The sequence below is a fragment of the Antechinus flavipes genome, chromosome 2 (assembly GCF_016432865.1).
Source record: "Antechinus flavipes isolate AdamAnt ecotype Samford, QLD, Australia chromosome 2, AdamAnt_v2, whole genome shotgun sequence".
NCBI classification, from domain to species: Eukaryota; Metazoa; Chordata; class Mammalia; order Dasyuromorphia; family Dasyuridae; genus Antechinus; species Antechinus flavipes.
The window spans coordinates 663,910,467-663,936,186 of record NC_067399.1 but is presented as its reverse complement, the minus strand read 5'-3'; the positions used below and the strand labels follow the sequence as shown (position 1 = coordinate 663,936,186).

Genomic DNA, 25,720 nt, shown 5'->3' with positions numbered 1-25,720 from the left:
GATTGGTTTAATATTAGGAAAGCTATTAGCATAATTGATTATGTCAGTAACTAACAGAAATCATATGATTATCTCAATAGATTCAGAAAAGCCATTTGGCAAAATTCAGTTCCCATTCATATTGAAAACACTAGAGAATATAATGTTAAATGGGGTTTTCCTTAAAATGATGAATACCGTCTATCTAAAACCATCAGGAAGCATCATATGTAATCGGGATAAACTAGAAACATTCTCAATAACATCTGGGGTGAAACAAGTTTGCCCACTATTACCATTATTATTTAATATTGTATTAGAAATGTTGGCTTTAGCAATGAGAAAAAAAATAAGGGAATCAGAATAGTAATTATCACTCTTTGCAGATGATATGATAATATACTTAGGAAATCAACTTAAAAAACTACTAGAAAAAATTCACAACTTTAACAAAGCTTCAGGGTACAAAATAAATCCACAGAAATCATCAGCATTTCTATATGTTACCAACAAGGTCCAGCAAGAAGAGATACAAAGAAAAATTTCATAACTGTAGATAGTATAAAATGTTTAGGAGTCTACCTGCCAAGACAAAGTCAAGAACTATATGAACACAACTACATAACACTTTCCACACAAATAAAGTCAAATCTAAATAAATGGAACATTCCAAGTACTCATGGATAGGCTGAGTTAATAAAATAAAAATGACAGTTCTACCTAAATTAATCTACTTATTCAATGCCATACCAAGAAACTGCCAAGAAACTACTTTACAAAACTAGAAAAAATAACAAAGAGAAGAACAAAAGTTCAATGGGAGTAATGAAAAAAATGCAAATGAAGTTGGCTTAGCTGTATTATGTTATATTGTTATATTTATATACAATATTATTATATTATGATATATAACATATAATATTTATATATCATTGTATTAATATATTGTATATTAACATATGTTATAATATATTAATATAATGATATTATACATATATATCATATATAATACGTAATATATTATATTATAGCTACCTTATAAAGCAACAGTCATTAAATCCATTTGGTACTGGCTAAGAAATAGAATAATTGATTAGTGGAATAGGTTAGGTTCACAAGACACAATAATCAATGACTACATTCATCTAGTGTTAAAGTCAAAGAATCCAACTTCTGTAATAAAAATTCACCATTTATAAAAATTGCCAGGAAAAACGGAAACGTGTACAGCAGAAATTACACACTGACCAACACTTAACACCCTATATCAAGATAAGGTTGAAATAGATTCAAAGTTTATACATAGTGATACTATAAACAAGTTTGAAAAGCAAAGGATAGTCTAACTGTGGGATTTGTGGAGAAGGAAGAAATTGGTGACCAAAGAAAAACTAGTGTACAATATGAAATGCAAAATGGATAATTTTGATTACATTAAATTAAGAAAAAATTTTTCAAACAAAACCAATGCAGAGAAGATTAAAAGAGAAGCACAAAACTAGGAAAAATTTTATATCCAAGTGTTCTGATAAAGTCCTCATTTCTAAAATATATGGAGAATTTGTAAGAATATAAACCATTTTCCAACTGATAAGTGATCAAAATATATGAATAGACAATTTTTAGATGAAGAAATTAAAACCATTTCTAGTCATATGAAAGAAATGCTCTAAATCATTATTGATTAGAAAAATGAGAATTAAGACAATTGTGAGGTACCACCATGCACTTTTCAGATAGGCTAAAATGACAGGAAAAGAGAATGATAGATTTTGGAGGGGAGTGGGAAAACAAGGATATTGATCCATTGTTGGTGGAGTTGTGAACTGATATAACCACTGTAGAGAGCAATTTGGAACTATGCCCAAAGGTTTATTAAAGTGAGCATACCCTTTGATCCAGCAGTGTTTCCATCAGGCCTATATCACAAAGAGATCATCAAAAAAGGGAAAAGGACACATGTGCAAAAATATTTGTGGCAGCCCCTTTTGTAGTGGCAAGGAACTGGAAACAGAGTAAAAACACATCCGTTGGAAGTTGCTGAATAAGTTCTAGTATATGAATGTTATGCAATATTATTGTTCTTTAAAAAAGCAATCAGCAGGATGATTTCTGAAAGGCCAGGAGAGATTTACATGAATTGATGCTAAATGAATTGAGTAGAAGAAGAGAATGTTGTACACAACAACAAGATTATGAGATGATTAATTCTGATGGATGTGGCTCTTTTCAAATATGAGGTGTTCAATACACTTGTGATGGAGAGAGCTATCTACACCCAGAGAGAGGACTGGATATGAATCAAAACATAGTGTTTTCACTTTTTGTTGTTGTTTCCTTGCTTTTTGTTTTCTTTCTCATTTGTTTTCCTTTTTGATCTTTTTTTTTCTTGTTCAGCGTGATAACTGTGCAAATATGCATAGGAAAACTGTACATGTTTAGCATATATTGGATTGCTTCCTGTCTATGGAAGGGGAGTGGGGAAAAGGGAGGGAGAAACATTTAGAACACAAAGTTTTGCAAGGGTGAATGCTGAAAACTATATTTTCATATATTTTTATAATAAAAAGCTATTATTATATTTTTAAAAATTGAATCTTGAAGAGATTAATTTGCTTGTCCAAGGTCTCACAAGAAGCAAAGAGCACAGCCAGTGAGAAAATGAGACCTCTGCCATCAAATCTAGCAACCTTACCATTGTATCACACTTTGGCCACAGCAGCCAACAACACAAATGTTTTTCAGCCCATGAAAAGGGAATAATAGCTGCAGTCTTTTCAAATGGCTCTTAAACCATCTATTAATATTAATTGAACCACTGGTACTCTAAATGTGTGCTCTTTATTCAACAATTAATAAACTAATATGTTACTGAAAGGACTGAGCCATAGCAGGACTGACATTCTCTCTATGAGTAAAACTGGAAAATATAAATAAATGAACAGAAAATTCTGGGGGAAACAATGAGAGTGTAGTGAAATCAGGGATAAGAGTTAGTCTGAGTCCTAAGCAATAGAATGTTATTTTTGTAATCTTTATTGAATTACTTGATCTCTTAGGGGAGGGGGGAAAAGGGGAAGGAGGAAGAAAAATTTGGAACACAAGATTTTGTAAGAATGGATGCTGAAAACTATCTTTGTATTTTGAAAAAAATAAGAAAGCTATTATTACATTAAAAAGAATTCTATTTCCCATTGTTCATTGGAAAGAGCAGCAGATCTGGAAGTCCAGAAGGCTCATGGCTCTGTTAAAAATGAAAAGTGATTAACATGAGATTTAGGAACATTTGATTATATTAGGATTAGTGATTCTAATTCTTATACATGACTTCTCTGGGCTTCATTTGCTTCATTTGTAATGACTGATCTTGCAGTGGCCTTTTGAGGAGTGAGGAGACTGATTTTTAATCCTATGAAGTAGGAGGTCTCCATGTTGTATGGATTGTCTGTGGTCATTATTTGATAATATGGACAAGAGAAGTTCAAGATGAGAACAGCTGGAAGGGCTACAATCTGAACCACTGAACTAGTATCAATCCTGATGAGATCACAGATCTGTTGAAAATGTTGAAAAATCGACATCTCTCTTCCTGTGAGAACAGTTCCACAAAAACGTTAATCAGAAGCCATCCAGCTCCCTCCAAGGCTAAACTCAAGAGTTTTCACTTTCTAGGGACCTTTCCTAATTGCCCTAATTGCCCCAGAGTTTAGCACTTTCGTCCATTCCCACAGAAAAGTATTTGTTTTTTTTCTTTATATTTACCTTGAGAAACCTCTGATGGTTGTAGTATGTAGAGATCTGAGCTTAGAATCAGAAAGGGTTCCATTTCTGCCTCTGACACACCCTGGCTCTGTGATCTGGACAAATCAATTAATCTCTCCATGTTGTCTCCAAATCTCTAGGACTAGAAATTGCTGAGAAAATTTGGTCCAGTAGTTGGAGTTTCCTCACAGCAGAGTGTCAGATATATGCTGGAGCCAGTATATACCAGTTCACAAAAGCCCATTGTTAAATTTTCACTATGAAGATTTACTTTTCAGAAACTGACAAATGTTAATAAATCAGGGCTTAATTTATTGCTTTGTCTAGACTTGAGAAAGTTATAGAGAGAATGTTAATGAAACAGATTAGACTTAAAGTGTGTTCTGCAGATAGTTGGAGGTTTTTTCCCTCCCACAGAGAGCTAGTCATTAAACATTTACCAGCACAACACTAGGAGTTCCCTACAATATTGCCCATGAAAAATCTAGACGACATTTTGTATTTTCCTGTCAATGTGTACAATTACACTTCCCATCACCCCTGAAACCACCACTAGAAAGTAAACTTCTTAAAGGGAGGAAATTTTTATATTTTCTTATTTTCTCTAGAGCCCAGTAGAATATCTTGGGTACTTAATAATATTCATTGAATTGAACTGAATGGAACTAAATTCCAATCCAATTGAACTAAATCCTAGCAATCATTGTATCGGATCTTACTTGAAATGTCCATTATAAATGTTCCTGGCGTTAAGACAACCTTATGGAAAATTGGACAGATTAAATGTGATGGTCTCATGGCCAATGACATTTCTTATTAGGAAAATTGTTTTTTCTTAAAAAAAAAAACAAAAAGGAAGGAGGGTTTTTTTGGTTAAATACTTAATTTAATGTGTTGTTCTTTTTTCTCCTGCCTGAAAAACTTGTATCCCATCCATCATTTGGTTAGAGGCCAAAATTTACTCCACCAGAAGTGCAGTGAAATCATATTTGGGTTTCCATTTTCACAGGAATTTGTATTTGTGAGAGAACTCGTGTGTGTGTGTGTGTGTGTGTGTGTGTGTGTGTGTGTGTGTGTGTGTGTGTTTAATATAGGCAGATGCTCAGGATGGAGGGAGCAGAAAGAGGGGAGAGGCGTGGGCTGGAGACGAATAGCAGCAGGCCGCTTGAGAGCAGTGTTGCAGCCAATGCAAATTTTACAAGCTGCTGAAAAAAAAAAAAAGAAAGAAAGAAACAACAGCTTTTGTGGGATTGAGGAATTTCAAAATTCCTCTGCGAAGCTAACCTATATGTGACATATACACATCCATGCACGCATTCACACATTTAGAGATCTTGGAATTGCATGCAGAATTAAACAGAAAAGAAAACAACTTTCATCATGAAGTTTCTCAAAGTACAGATTTTTTAGTTATTTAGTTGTTTTTTTTAAAATTCTTTTTCCCCACCGAGTTCCCTCTGAGGATAGGAATAAAAGCAATAGAGACCCTATTTATTTATTTTCTCCACAGAACCTCAACCTGGTGGGATTTTTCAATCTCTACTAACATTTTCCCCATTCCTTTGATTCTATCCCCAGTATAAATGAAATGGGGAAACCCACAGTTTTGTATTGATAGATTTCTATTGCCAGATGTAGGTAATTAACATGTTACCCTGTCTGTCTTCCCTCTCTACGGTCATTATATTTTTTAAAAAATTCATGGGAATTAGTTTCAAAGCGAAGATAAATCAGGATTTCGATGTACAATATTTTTACCTTTAAAGTAGATTTATTCCTCACCACTTAAAAATTTTACCTAACTCTCTTATATAATCTGGTATGCTTCATTGATTCCCAGTCAATTCTGGGAGAAAAACAATAATGTTCTTCTCCCAACCGGCCCTTCATCATTGGTACAAAGAAACACAATTAAGCCTATAGAAACTATATCTTACAATGCAATCCCAATCTGCCAGGATGGTTTAGGACTGGGTCATTATCATTAATACTGAATTCGTGTTCTACTTTAGATACTTATTAGCTATGTGTTTCTGGGTTAATCTTCTGTGTTTCTGTCTTAATCTCTCTCAGACTCAATTTTATTATCTGCAAAAGTGGAATAACTAAAATAACACTTATCTCCCAGGGTTGTTGTTAGAAGAAAACAAAATAATAATAAATGGAAAATTCTTTGCAAACTTGAAAATTCAATATAAATGCTAGTTATTACTTTTTTTCTCACTTTCTTACTTTTGGCATAATTCTTAATCATAGACATTTAGGATTATTTCTGTTAATTGAATTATTATTTGTAATGAGTGGATGTATATTCCTTCCTTTAGTCTGTCATACAGAATAAGGATGCTTACTCTTCTGTTTTGTTCAGCCTTTGTTCAGTCTTATTTGTGATATCATATGCAGTTTGGGGCACAGCATTTAATTATTATTATTATTATTATTATATTAAAAAAGAATCCTATTTCCCATTGTTCACTGGAAAGAGCAGCAGATCTGGAAGTCCAGAAGAATCACGGCTCTGCTAAAAATGAAAAGTGATTAGTGTGAGAGTTAGGAACATTTGTTTATATTAGGATTAGTAATCCTAATTCTTATATGTGACTTCCAGGAAGAATATCAATAAATTCCATGTTACCCAAAAATAATATGTTCTTAGATAAAGAGTTTAAAGGGAGCTTGGTGTCCCTTTCTCATATGATTTCCTTTTATACCTGAATGAACTGGGCTCAGGGATGTAAGAAACATGCTCCCAGTCACAAAGGCAGTCATCTTCAAAGGTGGGATTTGAACTTTGACTGCAGAGCCAGTACTCCTTTTATTACAATATACAAAAAATTGGAAGGATTGTAAATATGTTACAGGAAAGGAACGTGACACTCTTCTGGGCTGAGATTCTGAATGAGCTAACTTGCTTTTGTTGACTGTCATTGAGTTATTAAATAACTATCACTGCATTATTATCAATGATTATGACCAGGGATTCCCAGACAAATATATTTCTATAGGCAATCTGATTGGGATGGACCTCAGAGGTTTGTCTGATAAAGGCTGCATTTCTTTTAACTATCTTAATTATCTAAAGAAATTACCTGGGTCTCAGGATGCATTTCCAGGAGCCACAGCGATGGCATGATACTAGTCAGATAGAAAAATATGGCGGGCGAAAACCTGTGGAAGCAAAGAGAAAGAGCGTCATTTTGCGAACAACCTGCCTATAGGAACTGTCCTTGGTCTAGGGGAAATTGTGTTATGTGATTTCTGCCATATGGATTCCAGAGAAACAATGTAACTGCAAAAGACACTCGCAGCTGCCATTCTCACTGAATTTCTAATCAAGCTAAGAAATGTTCACTTTGATATGGTGTCATGGGACACTGCCAACGAGCTAGAGGAACAAGACTTAGACTTTGATTCAAAAGTGTTTTATGCCACCTAAGCCCAGCTATCACCATCTTTTCTTGATTAAAAAAGAAAAAAACCAACTACCCTGAAACACCATGCTTGGTAATTGATGTCAGTTCCCTTATCTAGCCTGAGAAGCTACAAGCCTAAATAGTACCATGTCAGGAGAACTGTTCCTACACACACACACACACACACACACACACATACACACACACACACATGGCTGTATATAAAAACACACATGCAAATATATGGATATATAACACACAACAACAACATATGTGTAAACATATATATGTGTGTATACATGTATATATTTGTGCATATATTATATATGTATGTACAGATAGAGATATAGAACAAAGGCAGATATCACTGTCTGCTTTTATTTCCATTACTTATTATGCACATATTCACATGTACACATACATTCTTCACACCTTGATGTTATTGCTATAGACAATTTCTTTGTTGCCTAAGATGACTTATCAGAGATCAAACAGTCAGAATGTGTCTGGAAAATCAATTGACTCTCCGTCTTGTGATTTCTAGGCTGGCCTTGAATCAGTGAGGCTGTTTTCATATATTTAGGTATATTTACTGGGCACCACGTGAAATATGTATTAAATACTGCTTAGATGTCTATATGTGTGTGTGTATTTATATATTAGACACAATCTTTGTTTAAAATCACTTCCACACTTTTGAGCTCAAAATATCCCAAAAAGTGTGAGTTAAAAGCAAAGAAAATGAAATGACAAAAGAACATATTAGGAAGTTTCTTTATTTTTAACTTTGACTTAAATATTTGGTGGATATTTTTATTACCAGATTCTTAAAAAAAAAAAAAACCCAAAAAACTATGATGCATGTGATGATTAAATTTAACATTATAAATGAATAATATAGGAAAAGGGGGAACGGAATCTAATCTTTTACCAGCTGCTATCTATTTATAATTTTATTTATACAGGTTTGAGAAATGCAAACAAAACATGATTATATATAGGTCTACACACACAAATAAATATACACCTATATACAAATATGGGACAGCTAGAAAGTACCGTGAATAGAAAGCTAGGTCTAGAATCAGGAAGATTTATTTTCCTGAGTCAACTCTGATGTCAGACACTTACTAGCTACGTGACCCTGAGCAAGTCAGCTAACCCTGTTTCCCTAGTTACCTCATCTGTAAAATGAACTGGAGAAGGAAATGGCAAATCAGAGAAAAACCAAACGTGGTTGTAGAGAGTTGGACTTGACTGAAAATGACTAAACAACAACAACATATGTGTATGTGAACACATATTATATACATGAATCTACACATAAATCTGCATACATACACAATACACAAACACATGCGTATATTATATATGTACATATAGGTATACATGCATGTTTGTACACCTACATGTGTATATGTATATACACATATACACATATGCAGAAATAGCTAGATAGATGATATATAAATAGATCATAAGTAGATGGATAGATAGATATAAAGATATCCACACAAATATACATGCTTATGATTCTACTCAGTAAGAGCTGTTCCAGCTTCAAACTTCTTCCATTAACATAAATTAACAACACATCTATAACATGAGATCTTAAGAGAGTTGTACTGTGAGGTTGAGTCACTTGCCAGGAGCACACAGCCAATATGAATCAAAGACAGGATCGAACTTAACTTTTCCTGACCTCAAGGCTGTTGTGATAGCCACTACCTCTCATGTATTTAAGAATTTAATATACTTGGCAACAAATTTTAAATGAAAATATTCATACAATTAAAAAATTAGATATAACTCCAGAGGATATCCTCTGTATTCAGTTTGAAAAAGAAAAAGAAAGGTTATTATCTCGAACAAATCTCTTTTCATTGGAGGGGTAGGAGAAGAGGGTGACTCTGGTAGCAAAATGGTACCTGCACCATCAGGTTTACTAACTGGGTAGATTTACTTAACTGTTTTTATTCCATCAGTGGAAGTGAAGAAGAAATATTTAGAAATCAATGTAAAAATAAAGTGTCCATATAGTTTAATTAACAAAAATTGAAAAGGGACTGAGTCTTTCTGAATCCATTCTTGTCAGGTGGTTTCTGGGAGCTTTAGTTAAATTTGCATGAGTTTTTAAAATGTAGGAATCCAGAACTCCCCCTACTGACATTTTCCTTCAATATCCAAAGACTATGTTCCTTCTCTTTTGCCTTGGACAAATAAACATCATACGGTAATAGCTTCAGCATTTAATCTCTTGGAATCACTAACTTGAAATAAAGTATGAGGTTATGATTTGTAATGACTGCTGAAAGCCTCCATGGGACATGCTGACCTTTTGGGGGGACATCAAAGTCCCCTGTTTCGAGGCTTCATATAACACATCAAAAAGAAAAGGAGCTGTTATTATGGGTTCTTTGACCTCTAGTATCAGGGGAAACATAAGGAGAAACTCTTTCCCTTGTGCTAATGGAAAAGGAAGTGAATTTTGAGTGCAAGGGACAGTTGGGATATTAGAGGCTTTGTTTGAAGATTCCAGCTGTTGGCTGACCTACAATTTTATAATTTCTCTGGGGGACAATCCACAAAAGTATGTCACCAAATCTCAGAGATGGAAAGAAGCTCGGACTCTATCCAGAGTAACCACTACCTGAGCAAGAAGTCATTAGAAACTCCTATTAGTGGACATCCACTTCTGACTTGATACAGATATAATATAATTGTGTTTGGAGGGTGGGTGGGTAGGTGTGAATGTGAACCTTTCTGTACCTTCCACTCATTGTTCCTAGTCCTTTCTTTTAGAGCAAAGTAAGAAGAAATTGATTCCAGTTCCATGTGGGATTATAGTAAGCATTTAATAAATGCTCGTTTATTTCTTTTGGATTTTGTTGTTCAGTCATTTCAATCGTGTCCAACTCTTCACAATCCCATTTGGGGTTTTCTTGGCAGAGATACCGGAGTGGTTTGCCATTTCCTTCTCTAGCTCATTTTTACAGATGAAAAAACTGAGGCAAATAGGGTTAAATGACTTGCATAGGATCACACAGATAGTAAGCATCTGAGGCTGAACCCCAAAATGTAAAGCTACCTTGTCCTCATACAGTATTTTTCTTTATGCTCTAAATATTCATAGTTAAAATTTTAAGTGTTTTTTTTGTATAACATGATCACCAGGTTCTTCATCATTCTTACTGCTCTCCTCTAGGCCCCCTCACACTTATCAAAGCCCTTAATAATATATAGTACCCAGCACTGTGCACAATCAGCCAATGTGCTCTCCAGGGAGGGCAAGGGAGAATAAGATTACCACCCGACTAGTCGTGAGTACCATACCTCCCTTAATACAGCCTAATATACCAGGTAGCAAGGTGCGCCACAATGGATAGAGTGCTGGGCTTACAGTTAGATGACTTGAGTTCAAATCCTACCTCAGACAGTTCCTAGCTGTGTGACCTTGAGCTGGTGAGTTAACATCTATCTGTTTAAGTTTCTTAATTTGTGAAATGGGGAAAATAATACCCACTTCTCATGGTTGTTATGAGTATTAAATAAGATAATGTTTGTTTAAAAAAATTACTGCTTGGTAGAGTGCCTGATGCATAGTAAGCTCTTAATAAATGCTCATTTACTTTTTTTAGATTTTCGTTTTTGCTGTAGTTCAGTCATTTCAGTCATGTCCAAGTCTTAATGACTCTATTTGGGGTTTTGGTTTACAATTTCCTTCTCTAGCTCATTTTACAGATGAAGAAACTGAGGCAAATGGGATTAAGTGACTAATTCTGGGTCACACAGCTAGTAAGTATCTGCAGCCAGATTTGAACTCAAGAAACTAAGACATCCTAACTCCAGGTCTCACACTCTCTCCACTATACCACCCAACTGCTCATCTTCTGCTGCCTTATATATTTGACTTACATTTTCTGAAATCAAATGAAACCCACTGATTTTTTCAAAATTCAGATGAACAACTAACTAGCCATGCATACCAATGGCATTATTTAAAAAAATAAAAAAACACTATGAGTCGGGGTCCTGTTGACTTCTCTTTCGATTATGATTCATGAAAATCAAAGAGCAATCACATAATCAAATGTATGATGATCAGCTGAGTAAAAGTTTGTAGTTTGCGGTGTGTGTATGTATGGGGGGTATATGAGTGTCTGGGGGATTGTGTGGAATGTATATGTGTGTGTGTGTCTGTGTGTTTGTATATGTGTGTCTTGCCAGGAGGTCACTTTTAATGTATACACTATGAAATAGAAAGAACACAAGGTGTAAAAGCAGATGAATAGGGTTTGTAGCCAAATTCTGCCTCTTATTGATTGTGTGACATTGGACAAGTCATTGGATCATCCAATCCAATCCAATTATCCAATTATCTCCCAGAGAAAAGAAGATAAAAAGAACCACAGAGGCCATTTCATTTCATGCTTCCCTTCTGTAACACAGTGTGGGAGGAGTAGCCTATATGTTGAATAAAGAGCCTTGCATCTCTAAGTCCTATGGGGGAGGTGTAAGAAATAATCATCCTTTAGAATAAGTGACCATCAGTGGTGTTTTAATCACAATTGTAATCATCTGATCAAAATGGGAAAGCTGCCTGATCCTTGTGTCACAATCACAACAGATGTCTTGTCACAAAGCAGTATGACCTAACACCAAATTATTTCTCCATTAATATTCAATAATTTAGAAATGTTCCCTTTATAAATTGAAATCAGCCTCTCTTTATTCAAAGATATTCCCTACTTTATAGCTACTAGACTTTAGCACAAGCTGCTCCCTACCAATCTCTGCTTTCTTTCTGCAGTGCCCCCTCTTGGTCAAAACTGCATCAAACAAAGGGGACATCTGGGAATTTGTCAGTTTAGATTATGGCTATGACCAAATGCAAAAATGCATTTATAATATGAAACAACATTTCAGTAAATTACAATCTAGCCAACATGAATCTCACGACACTCAGTAAATTATTTTTGAGGCATATGCTACCTTTCTACCTCTCGCCACAAAGTGTTTAGGAATTATTTCTTTTTTGTCCCCTAAAAATATTTCTATTCTAAGTCTAGTAACCATCAACAAAATATTCACATAAACTATAAAGGATCATGCAAAAATGTGAAACTCCAAATAATTTACTATTTGCCTTTTAACATTTTTATGTGTTTTTTTTTAAAAAAGTGTCTTTTAAGAAAATGTTTTTTTTTAATCTATTTTTTCTTTCCCTGCTATTTCTGCCTTCTTTCTTTCTTTTCTTTGTGTGTATTTTCCCCCTCAGAGGTACCTGAAATGGTGATAAGCTGTCCAGTCTTGCACATCATGAAGACCCATATTCAAGCCTCACCTTTGAGACATGGTGGCTGAACGGTGGCTAGACAAGACAAATCTTTCATTGGGCCTAAGAACTCTCTTAAGTTTCTAAATTGTAGAAAAGGTGCAGATCTTCATGGGTAGATGAAATTTCCTATGCCACTAAAACTAAAAGTCTAAACCAAATAAATCATTTTTGTGTTTTTACTACCATTGTTGATGCTGTTGAAGCCAGGAATATATAGCTTCACATACTCCCTCTGTCAATAATTGTTTCATGCCATGGAAATCATTTAACTATGATATACTCCCATATAATCCTTTAGGACAAAAATCTTTGGCCTTTTGGGTATTTTGAATGTATTTGATGGTTTTGTGAAGCCCTTCTGAAATGTTATCAAATACATTAAATAAAATACACAGGACTACAAAGGAAACTGATTATAGTGAAATAGTTGTATGTATGTGTATGTGTGGATATATATATATATATATATTTACACACACACATTATATATGTACACACATACATGTATATGTATGGGGATGTATACATATGCATATAAAACACATGTATATACATACATATATGTACATATTCCTGGGATCCAGATTAGAAACTCTTGTTCTGGAATTGTTCTACTAGCTATCATAGACCATCTGCAATCTACCCTAGTAGATAAAATTCATCACGCTAGAAAAATCACAGATTCTTTGTGTATCATCATTTTAATGATAATTATAATCAATGTGTAAACTGTTTTGATTTTACTCTTGTCATTCTGTATTGTTTCAGATGAGTCTTCCATATTTTGATGTATTTTCCATTTCTGACAATATGGTTTTTCATTTCTCAGTGACCTTGTACCACACAACCAGGATTGGCACTTCAAAACAACAATAGACTCTTAATTTCAACTATATTTCTGCCATCCTTCATAATCATTGAGTTTTCTTCACCATCACCTGGAAATTAGTGATCATTCTCCCCATTTTTATTGATCGTCAAGAAAAGGAGCTAGAAAATGAATCCTTCTTTGACTTAAGTTTCTAATATTTGTTCTTACTCTTTTTCCTGATGATTTGCACAATCATCTTTGCTTCTATATGTTATCATTAAAATCAACATGCTAATTATGGGCAGAAATCTTAAACATCTTAAAAGTAAAACCACATTATTTTACTGATGAAGAAACTAGCATGCAGCTGGTGTCTTTTGTTACTAGCTAAGTATATCACAGTGGAATGACTAGAAAGACCATTTATAAAGCTATGGCAATAGACCAGGCAGGAGCTAATGTGGAAACGCCAATCAACGGTAACATCAGTTGTGAGGTGGAGAAATGCTAAAGAGGATGCCCTCATTCCATGATCTCTCAAGAATTCTGAGACATACTCAACTGCAAAGTGTATTTGATTAGAGTCTACATATACTAATAAGTGTGCAAGAGCCATCTGCTTGACCTGTTTTTCCTATTAACTTTACTTTCAAGGGATCTAGAGAATGCCATGTACATAAACTAAGCATCAACAAAGGGAGAATATGAACCTCAGAGCTGTTACTCGTGGGTTCCCCTATATGTTGGGTCATGTGGAAAGCTATCCAATTTATATTCCTAGCCTCAGGATTTCTTATGAAATCCAGAACAGCATTTCCAACAATGTTAGAAATCTATCATATCCATTACATGGATGGTCTACTGGCACTTTGAATTCAACATGTCCAAAATCCAACTCATCACTTCTCTGCTACAACTTAGCTCTTCGTGACATCGCTTTTTCTTAAAAAATATGAACTATGAACCACAAATATAACCATCTCCATATACAAAACAAAAAAAAGAGAATTTATATACAAAATAGTTACTCTGTTATACAGATAATCCTTTAACAGACACTAAATATTACTTGAGAATCCACATTTTCCCTGGATGTGTCTTTCTGAACCCTCTTCTGTTCTCTTCTATTTATTTTAATAATGTTTTCTTTATTTTTGCTCATTATTATTATCGCTCTCACTTTGTCTCCAGAACTATTCCCCCAAATAAATAAGAACTCTTCCTTGAAAAAAATAAAATAGACATAATTAAACAAACCAAATTTGTGTTGTATTGGACCTGTCTGAAAAGGTATGTTTTATTCTATACCCACAGTCTATCACCTCTTCCTGTTTGGTCATCAAGTATTCTTCTATCCATTATCCTGAAAAGCAGTTTATTCCTCATTCTTCTAATGTTTTCATATCACCTTTTATTTGGAACTTATCTCTAAATAGAATGAAATGTCGATCCATGCATAGTTTCTGACAGAGTGTTTTCCAATCTTCCCAGCAACTTTTGGTCACAAAAAATTGTTTGGGGTTTATTGAAGATTAGACATTTAGGGTTCATTTGCTTTTGTATGCTGGTTACCTGATTTGTTTCATGGATTGATTTCTTGAATTTTTAACTAGGACCAAATTTTTTTATAAGTACTACTTTTTGGTGTACTACAGTAGTTAAATTTAACCATTTCAATGACAAGGCATATATTCTATAAGTAACCAAGGGAAAGACCTTTGAAAATAAAGGAAAGAAAAATTGGAGGGGTAGAGGGGAACAAGACTATTACACACCCACTAGAAACCACAGAAGGGAATGAAATAATGTGCTTCAAAACTCTATGGATCTCCAATTGATAAATAGTCAAAGGATATGAACAGACAATTTTCAGATGAAGAAATTGAAACTATTACCACTCACATGAAAGAGTGTTCCAAATCACTATTGATCAGAGAAATGCAGATTAAGACAACTCTGAGATATCACTACACACCTGTCAGATTGGCTAAGATGACAGGAAAAAATAATGATGAATGTTGGAGGGGATGCGGGAAAACAGGGACACTGATGCATTGTTGGTGGAGTTGTGAACGAATCCAGCCAATGCTGGAGAGCAATCTGGAATTATGCCCAAAAAGTTATCAAACTGTGCATACCCTTTGATCCAGCAGTGTTTCTATTGGGCTTATACCCCAAAGAGATACTAAAAAAAAGAAAGGGACCTGTATGTGCCAAAATGTTTGTAGCAGCCCTGTTTGTAGTGGCTAGAAACTGGAAAATGAATGGATGCCCATCAATTGGAGAATGGCTGGGTAAATTGTGGTATATGAATGTTATGGAATAGTATTGCTCTGTAAGGAATGACCAGCAGGATGAATACAGAGAGGCTTGGAGAGACCTACATGGACTGATGCTAAGTGAGATGAGCAGAACCAGGAGATCATTATACACTTCGACAACGATATTGTATGAGGATGTATTCTGATGGAAGTGGATTTCTCTGACAAAGAGACTTAACTGAATTTCATTGGATAAATGATGGACAGAAACAGCTACACCCAAAGAAGGAACACTGGGAAATGAATGTGAACTATTTGATTTTTGATTTTCTTCCCGAGTTATTTTTACCTTCTGAATCCAATTCTCCCTGTGCAGCGGGAGAACTGTTCGGTTCTGCAAATATGTATTGTATCTAGGATATACTGCAACATATTTAACATATATAGGACTGCTTGCCATCTTGGGGGGGGAGGAAGGAGGGAGGGGAAAAAACGAAACATAAGTGATTGCAAGGGATAATGCTGTGTAAAAATTATCCTGGCATGGATTCTGTCAATACAAAGTTATTATTAAATAAAATTAAATTAAAAAAAAAACTCTATGGAGCTCAAGACACAACCCAAATCTATGTTTAACCATTAATGAAAATGGATATTCAAATTTAAAAATTCACAAAAAGAACATTTTGGCTCACTTTTTTTTGTTTTAAAAACACGTCATAAAATAGACATACATGAAAAGTAAACAAATGCTGTAATAAAGGACAACAGCAACAAAATAACAATAGAGACATTATGAAAAGATTTCTTTCTAAAGGCACACAAGGAGACAAACGTGAAAGCAGAAGTCAAATAGAAATCATGTTGGAAAAACAGACCTGAAATAGTATGCAGTAAATTTCACAATATCTGATAGCGAAGAATCAATACTTTTTGGGGAGTAAATTACAGAATGAGATGAAATAAAAAATAAGAAAGGAGGAAAAAAATAGAAAGGAAAAAAGGATGTATCTTAATGAAAACAGAATCATAATAAAGGCAAAATTACTCTTGTAATTTTTCAGGAAGAAGAGAGTCTAAAGGAGTATAGACAAGAAGACAAATGTGGAGATTGAAAGAAAGTTAAAGAAATAGAGAAAATGTCTTAAAATTTCTCTCATGGGAGAAGAAAAGTATTCTATAAAGGGGGATGAGGACTTGCAAAAGGTAGAGTCTATAACTATTGGAGGCATAAAGAAAAAATTCATCTTGACTCAAAAAAAAAAAAAAAGTGAATCAGAACTCCTGGGGGGAAAGTGAATGCAAAGGGTGGGAAGGTATAGTCTAATGGAAGAGATTTTAAGGAAAAAGGGGGAAATATCCATGGGAAAGACAAAACTGATATCAAAAAGAAATCTACATTTTTATTGGGACAGTCCAAATTTTGAAAGCTACCAGACCATATCATACTAAAAAAAAGTCACTAATAGGTCAAGCAATAAACATTTATTAAGGGTCTATGATGTGTGTGTTCAGGGACTATGCTATGTGCTCTCAATAAGCTCACACTCTAATGATGGAGACAAATGCAAATAGCTATATACATAATAAACAGGTAACAATAGAAAGAAGGCATTAGAATCAAGAAGGATTAGGAAAACCTTCAATAAAGGGAAAGATTTTAGTTGAGATTTGAAGGAAGCCAGCAATACCAACAAATCCTATATTCTTTGATTTTTAGGAAAGGAAACTGGTTTTTTTGTGTGTGTGTGTGTGTGTGTTCTGTAACTGAAAATAAACAACATGAACTAAAGTTCCCTCATTTTCACCTTCTTCCTTTACATCCTCTTTTCATATAACATGATTGTCTTTTTCCCCATTATGAATGTTAGTGCACCAAATCCATGGATGTCTGAAATGGCACAGAGCTATCCTCCCTCCCTCCAAGTCTTCTGTGACCTCTCCCTTTTCAACTTCAACTCTCAGAATCCTTGTATTTCTTTAAGGCTTAGCTCAGAGCCTCCTCCTCTTCCACAAAGCTTTCCTTGTTGCTGCTGATCTCCTACTTTGTAATTACCTTCCATTTATTGTTGCCATTTACATGCTGCGTCCTCTCCATAAAATGTAAATTATTTGAGGTCCAGGAATATGTGTTTATGTGTGTGTGTGTGTGTGTGTGTGTGTGTGTGTACACACAAATGTATGTGTATATGTTTATGTGGATGTGTATCTGTGTGTGTACTGTGTGTATGTATGCATGGGGCCAAGAAAACTTCAAATGGAGCCACAGAGTTAGACATGCCAGGAACAACTGGCCCTATTTGGGGTTTTCTTGGCAAAAATACTGGATTTTTTTGTTATTTGCTTTTCCAGCTCATTTTACAGATAAGAAAAGTGAGGCAAAACTAAACAAGGTCACTTAATAGAGTTAAGTAACTTAACCAAGATCACACAGTTAGTTAAGTGTCTGAGGCTAGATTTAAGGGGGCATCTTCCTGAGTCCAAGCTTACTTCTCTATCTATTGCATGATGATAGGTAGATGAAGATACACACACACACACACACACACACACACACACACACACACACACATATATATATATATATATATATATATATATATATATATACAGAGAGAGAGAGAGAGAGAGAGAGAGAGAGTAGATAGATAGATAGAAAGATAACTATAGATGTAGATAGATTAGTCCCTGATGCTGTCAATTGTAAAAAGACTATTGAAACCCTCCCTCACTTAATATGAGCCTCATACCACTAGGAAGCTTAATAAGTTAGAGGAGAGTAAATTAGAGAGGTAAAAAATTAAATGAAGAGTTCAAGCTATAAACAAAGTACTGCACTTTGTCCCCCCCAAAATTTGTAAAGCCTACTCAGAGTATTTTTGTTCAGCAAATAAACAAGAGAGGAAAGAAACAGAGGCAGATGAGAGGAAAGAGATGGGGGAAAGGGAGAGAAGGGGAAAAAGGAGAGTGGGAAAGGAAAAGAGAGGAAAGGAAGAGGGAGAGAGAGAGGGAAAGGGACAGAGAGAGGGAGAGGGAGAGACAGATAGAGAGGTAGAGAGAGATGGGGAGAGAGGGAGAGAGAAATACAAGATGAAGTAAGGTGAGAAAACAGGGTGGATCTTGTTATAATTCTACACTTTCCATGGTTTTAAGGTTCTGAAAGTTCTGGGGTGTGAAGAAGGCTCCAGGGCCTCAATACCTTCCTCTTGCCAGTAAAGTCAGGTTAGATTATTGCATCTCCTTCATTCCCACATACTTTCAAGAGAACACACTTCAAACTTGTCAAAATCTTGGTAATTTTTTTATCCCCCAAGGAATATTTTACCACTGTTGGCTGTGAAACAACTGAAATATTGTCTTCTATTTGACTTTACTCAAATGGTATGTCACAGATCCATTGGATTTTTGCCCAGAGAAGAGAAAAGGAAAAACAAGAAAAATATGGCAGGGAGATACCAACTTCCAGTTCATAAATATGAGGGTCCACGAACAAAACTGCAGAAGCAAAAGTAAGATTCCCTCGCATAAATTTCTTGAGCTTAGCCAGGTAAGGCATTCACTCAGAATCTCTCTGTATTATAGGATCCCAGCATGTTAAATCTCAACCATCTGGCATGTTAGTAGGGTTGATGTAATATGGCCTGTCTTCAGCCAGCTGAGCTCAGCATCTTTAGTTCCATCTTTTTCTTTCCAAAGAAAAGTGGGAGGAACTTTTCTTGGATGACTATAATATATTTGGGGGTTTCAAGGGATTTCAGTAACACTTTCCTCTCTAGTTCTCTCATCTGTTCCTTATATACTTGCTTGCTCTATGATCAGGGGTCAGCAGTAACCCAACAGAATTCCCTTTGTCTTCAATGAAAAGGAGCAATTCAGAGAAGTCAAGTCAAGTTAAGAAACATTTATTTAATGCTTATTATATGGAGAAAGCCAATGGATTCTTGGATCAAGGGAAGGGGATATTTTTCTTTTTCTTCGGGTACATAGAACTGAAAAAGGCTATTTTTATGTAGCTTTAAAACAAGTTAGATTTATCTCATCCAAGCTGGTAAATGAGGATAGAAAAGCAATAGTGAGGAATATCATTCTTACAAGTATAGAGAAGTTATGAATTAAATCATTTTGATTTTGTAGTACACCGAAATTCTTTTCTGCTAAAGCTGATGAACAAACTTTTAGCCTTGAAAAATTGAGAGAGCCAGATTTTTATATCTGATCACAGCAATTAGCAATTATTATAATCTCTGTCAGTATTTTGACCCCATACTTCATAGAATCATATTTGTAGATATAGAAGAAATCTCCAAGGCCATCTAGTTCAACCCTTTCATTTTAGAAGTGGGAATACTGAAACTGAATGAGATCAAGGGACTTTCCTCACATGACACAAGTAGTCAATGTCAAAGCTCAAATTCAAACCCAGACATCAGATTCTGTAGTCTTGCCAAAGGACCATATTACATCACACCAAGGCAGCTGTAATATTTATTCTTTTTGGTTTGTACATGGTTTTGATTCATTTAGATTCTTATAATAATACCTTTTTTATTTTTCAAAATACATGCAAAAATAGTTTTCAACATTCATCCTTGCAAAATCTCGTATTCCAAATTTTTCTCCCTCTCCCTTCCCCCATGGAGCAAATTTAGGTTAAACATGTGCAATTCTTCTGCCATTTATCATCCTGTACAAGAAAAATCACATCAAAAAAGGAAAAATAAGAAAGAAAAAAACAAGCAAGCAAACAATAATACAGTTTTTTGAAAATACTATATTGTGACCCACATTCATTCTCCATAGTCCTCTCTCTGGATGCAAATAGCTCTCTCTATAATAAGTCCATTTTTTTTTAAAAGAAAAAAGCAAAACTTCTTTTGACAAGCAGTAAATAAAAATGATGGTCCATTTTACTGGGACAAATTGCTTACTTGTAGATCAATACTTAGAACCACAGACTCAGAATATGAGTTGGAATAGGCATTGGTAGTTCAACTGATACAATAAAACTTTCTCTATAAAATAAGTCCAAGTCATCCTCTGGCCTTTAATTCAAGACATCATGGAGACAGAAACTTATATGTCTTGAGGCAGCTCATTCTACTTAAATTGTTAGAATATTTTCTTAAAATCAAGTTTTGTCAACTTCTGCCTATTAATTCCTGGTGCTACCCTCTGAGTTAGAATTTTTATTGTTTCATTTCAACTGAATTCACCTTTTTGTGACCCTTTGGGGTTTTTTGGTCAAAAATACTGAAGGGGTTTCCCATTTCTTTCTGTAACTCTTACAGATAAAGAAACTGAGCCAAACAGCATGAAGTCATTTGCATGGAATTGCTTCTTCTATTTGAACTCAAAAACAACTAGGTGATACATGGAGTCAGAAAAGTCAAAGTTCAAATTTGGGCTCAGATAGTTCCTAGCTGCGTCACCCTGGACAAACCACTTCTTCCTTTTGCTTCAGTTTTCTCATCTGTAAAAGGAATTGGAGAATAGAGTCTCTACTGGGCCTGTATCCTAAAAAGGGCCCACATGTACAAAAGTAGCCCTTTTGTAATGTTAAAGAAGTGGAAATTGAGTGGATGCCCATCAGTTGGAGAATGGTTGAATAAATTGTGGAATACGAATGCAATGGAATATTATTGTTCTCTAAAAAATGATCATTAGGAGTGTAGAGGACAGGAATTATGAAAAGGTGTACTTAAATCTAGGACAGCAGGGTATTTATAGTTAAGTACCTAAGCAATGTGAGGCAATGGTTCTCTAAGCACATACTTAATGTAATAGTAATGATGTAATCAATCTAGTTGAGATATACTTAGGGTAATATGGTCTTACAATTGCACATGCTCAGTGTGAGGTAGTGATGTAATGGTTCTGGACTATTTAAAGGGATTCTCAGATTCAGAACTCTCTCTTAGTAGCAGCTCTTAGCCACAGCCCTCTCAGCCACAGCTCTCAGCCATGGACACAAAAGAAGATGCCCGATTCTAGACTACATCTTTGACCAGCCTCGTGGGGCTCCTGCCTCCTTCACTGCTCCACTAAAACTAAGGACTCGGGCTGATCCGGAGGTCCACCAGAGAACTAGTCCAGACATTACAAGGAGGATTTCAGAAAGACCTGGAAAGACTTACATGAACTGATATTAAGTGAAGTAAGTAGAAGCAAGAGAATATTGTATATGGCAACAACAAGAATGTGTGATGATCAACTCTGATGGCCATGGCTCTTTTCAACAATGAAGTGGATGCAATTACAATAGCATTTTGATGGAGAGAGCCATCAGCCTACAGAGAGAGAGAGCTGTGGAGACTGAATGTACATCAAGGAATAATGTTTTCACCTTTTGTTGTTACTTATTTATTTGCTTGTTATTTTTTTTTTCATTTTTGATCGGATGTTTCTTGCACAGGATGATGAGTATGGAAATATATTTCGAATTCTTGCATGTTTAACCTATATTGGATTATTTGCTGTCTTGGGGAGGAAAGAGGGGAGGAGAGAGGAAGAAAAAAATTGGAACACAAGATTTTGCAAAGGTGAATGTTGAAAACTATCTTTGCATGTATTCGGAAATTAAAAAAAAAAAGGAGCTAGAGAAGGAAATAGCAAACCACCTCAGGATCTTTGACAAGAAAATCCCAAATAGGGTCAGGGTCAGGCATAACTAATGAACTAAACAACAACAGCAATAACCAACTCCTCTTCCACAAAACAGACCTTCAAATGTTTGAAAAAACCCATCCTGACCCTCCTGAATCATCTTATCTCCAGACTAAATATACCAGTTCCTTCAAACAGTTTTCACTTGTCATAGACTTAATCCTTTTCCCCAACCTAATTATTCCCCTCTGGCCATCATCCAATTTTTCAGTAGCTTTCCCAAACTGTAGAACTCAAAACTGAACCCAGACCCTAGATAAAGTATCATGAAGGCAAAGTATGGTGAGGTTCTCCCTGTCTTAGTTCCTCCTAATGTAGTCCAAGATCTCATGAAGTCCACTGTCAACTGCATTGTACTACTGACTCATATTGAGCTTGAAGTCCACTCAAACCCCCAGATCCTTTTGTTTCCCCTACAACTGTTATCTCTCCATGGCTCTGCCATATTATATTTGTCAAGTAGGGCTTTTTTTTGTTTCCAAGTACAAGACTATATTTTTCTCTGCTGAATTTCATCTTAATACATTCAGCTCATTACTTGAGCCTGTCAAGATTGTTTTAGATCCTGACACTGTCATGTCCTATGTTAGCTAACCCTTCCAACTTAGTGTCATCCACAGATATGAGAGCACCCCATCTATGCCTTTATCCAAGTTGCTGATTTAAAAAAAAAGCTAAAATACACATGAGGCTATATAATAACAGATCCTTGGGGAAATTCACTAGAGACTTCTGGATATGTTGACATGGAATCATTAAAAACTAACATTTCTGGAATATATCTGATGGGACTCTCATCTCATCTATCTTTCACCATCTTCATCATTTGAACCATATCAAATACTTTATGAAAAACTTTGCTAAAATCTAGGTAAACTTTATCCATAGGAGTCCTCTTACTTGGTATAGTAGTAATCCTGTCAAAAAAATAGAAATGAATTAAGTCTGGAATAATCTGTTCTTGATAAGGAGAGAGCTGATATGCCACCATCTTCCGTCCTCTTTAAAATTCTATTCTGAAATTTTCTCAGGGATCAAAAGCAAAGTCATTGGTTTGCAGACTTTGTTCTATAGCCCTCTTTGTTTGCTTTTAAAATTGGTACATTTGTCCTTCTAGAAACTTGAATTTCATAAATGTGGACAATCCTTTCAATAGCCCAACTAAAATAAAGTACAGAAAGCAACAGAAGAAAGCAATTATATTGAAATAGCTATCAAAACATTTTATCTATAAAATATTATAGATAATATAATATAGAATAATATTTAATGGCAGGTTAAATATCTATAGTAATTTCAAAGTAAATGAGCATAAATGATATTTGGAGATAGCTGCAACACCTGTAATATAATATGAAAATATCTGTGATTTTTATTAATTAAAAAAAAAAAGTCCTGGGTACTGCTTAAAATTGGGCAGATGCTAAATTTCAGTTAGGGATTAAAGAAAAGAAAAATGTAATTTTTCCCATCAAAATTCATGGTCCTCCTGAAATATGTCCATAAATTTGTTGATATTCTCTGAATCTCAGGTTCATAACCCATGTTTTAGATCTTAGCAGACAATTTCTATGAATTGTTGTGCCCCAAAATTTCACCACCTGCTTATTGACTGTCCTTTGACTCAGAAGCCCATAGAAAATTAATCAAGTGGATCTCCACCCAGCAGACAAACAGTCCATCACAGGTTATATAATCAAAGTCTTCCTACCTTCCTAGAAACAGGTAATCTGCTGGCACAATCTTCAAAAACTCAGAGTTACTTCCAAGCCATTAGAATGCATTCAAGTAGGACATGAATGGGCTTATATAATGGAAAAAAAGCTAAATAAAAGTAACAAACACATTCAAATAATCTTGGATATGGCTTTTATCCAATGATTTTTCATATTGCTGCAGCATGTGCTCAGGTATGCTTCCCTCCCCCCCATCATGATTTTTAATAAGAATTTAGCAGAGTGTGAAATAAACTTCCAGTTAACAAAGTACTGCTTTTATAGATTTAGTTGTACTTATCAAAATGAGTAGAACTAGAAGACATTAAACAGGCCATTTTAAAACTATTTGTAAAACTTCTTCCATTAACTAGAAGGCCACAGTATACGTCACCAGTACAATGAATTGCAAACCAAAAAAGGCATTGAAAGGTATTGGAATTCAGATTAATTGTAATGACCAATCATCTTTCCAGGGAAAATACAGTAAACCAATGGAAGCAAAATATTCATCGCTACACCCCCTCATTTTATAGATAAAGAAATTGAGGGCAAGGAAGCTATGACTTGACCAATGTCACATAGCAAGATTGGAAGTTACAGTTGAGATCTACATCTGAGACCTTTGATTCTAAAAACCATCTTTATCCCATCAGCAGTTTTGCTTCATTTTTTCCTTTTTTTTTTAAAGGGAAGTTCTGTGTGTTTTGTGTAGATTGAGGGAGGTTTGTGCTAAATTAGAATTAACTAAGAATTTAAAAAAGAAAATATATCAATAAAACCTCAAATTTTAAAAAACTTTAAAAGAGTCTTAAAGCTTATATATCTGTGCTAATTCAATCTGTTGTGCTTGGTCACTCTGAATAATTAGTTTGGACACTCCCTAAGACAAGAAAATTATACTCTTTATTTCTGCAATATAAAATTCTACTATAGAAACCTTTCCACTCAAGTGAAAGTGACTAGCTTCATTTTCCCACTTTATTCCAGTGTGTGACTTTTGTTGACTCCAGGAGGTTTCTCTACTTGCTTCAAAAGACAATGTGTTAAATTTGATACATAAAGAGAAAAATATGAGTAGATGTTAAAATGAAAGTAAAGTGGCCTAACTCACAGACCATTGACATGTGATAGATGGGGAAATAGAAACTTCCTTCAAGTGCACCCCAGTGCTAGCCAGCAACTTGGTCACCACTTCTGTCTCCCATCCTTGACTCCTTGGTAGACTGTGAATGGGGACATTGGTCTGAACGAGCTATCAATATTGACACATTGGATGGAAACAGTTCAAAAAGACTTTCCTGAATGATAACTTTTAGGTGTAAATGAGATAAGAACACAGCATTCAAGAGCATCGATTTAGAAGGGGCATCACATATCAACTAGCCCAGCCCTAGCATTTTTACAGAAGGGAAAATCGAGACCCAGGTAGTTGTAGAAATGTGTCTATGGACACCTTGGTAGTAAGTGGTATCAATTAGCATTCAAATTCTTTTCCATGAAAGAACCATCAGTCACTGAGAATGTCCTTTTCACCTCTTCCAATATCAACTGATTATTGTCAATAGATTATTTCTACACTGTATAGGCTTCTGGTAAAGATTTAGTTTTCTTCTTGCTGGTAATATTTCTCCTCTGTTTTTAATCAATTGGTTTGCAAAAACAAATTCAACATTACATGAGCCAGGTGAGAACACATATATACACACACATACACATACACAAACATACACACACACACCCCTTTCCCTTTGTTTTGTTTTTTTTTTTAATTCTAC

At 34.9% G+C, this 25,720-nt stretch overlaps 1 protein-coding gene across 1 annotated transcript in view; it reads right to left on the bottom strand.

Annotated features, from left to right (window-relative positions):
* The window catches only part of TMEM26 (transmembrane protein 26), a 64,746-nt gene that overhangs the window by 36,049 nt on the left and 2,977 nt on the right, over window positions 1–25,720 (bottom strand). Inside the window, exon 2 of the mRNA XM_051982613.1 lies at window positions 6,831–6,909. Coding sequence (XP_051838573.1) covers window positions 6,831–6,909 — 79 coding nt within the window. The remainder of the gene's footprint in view (window positions 1–6,830; window positions 6,910–25,720) is intronic.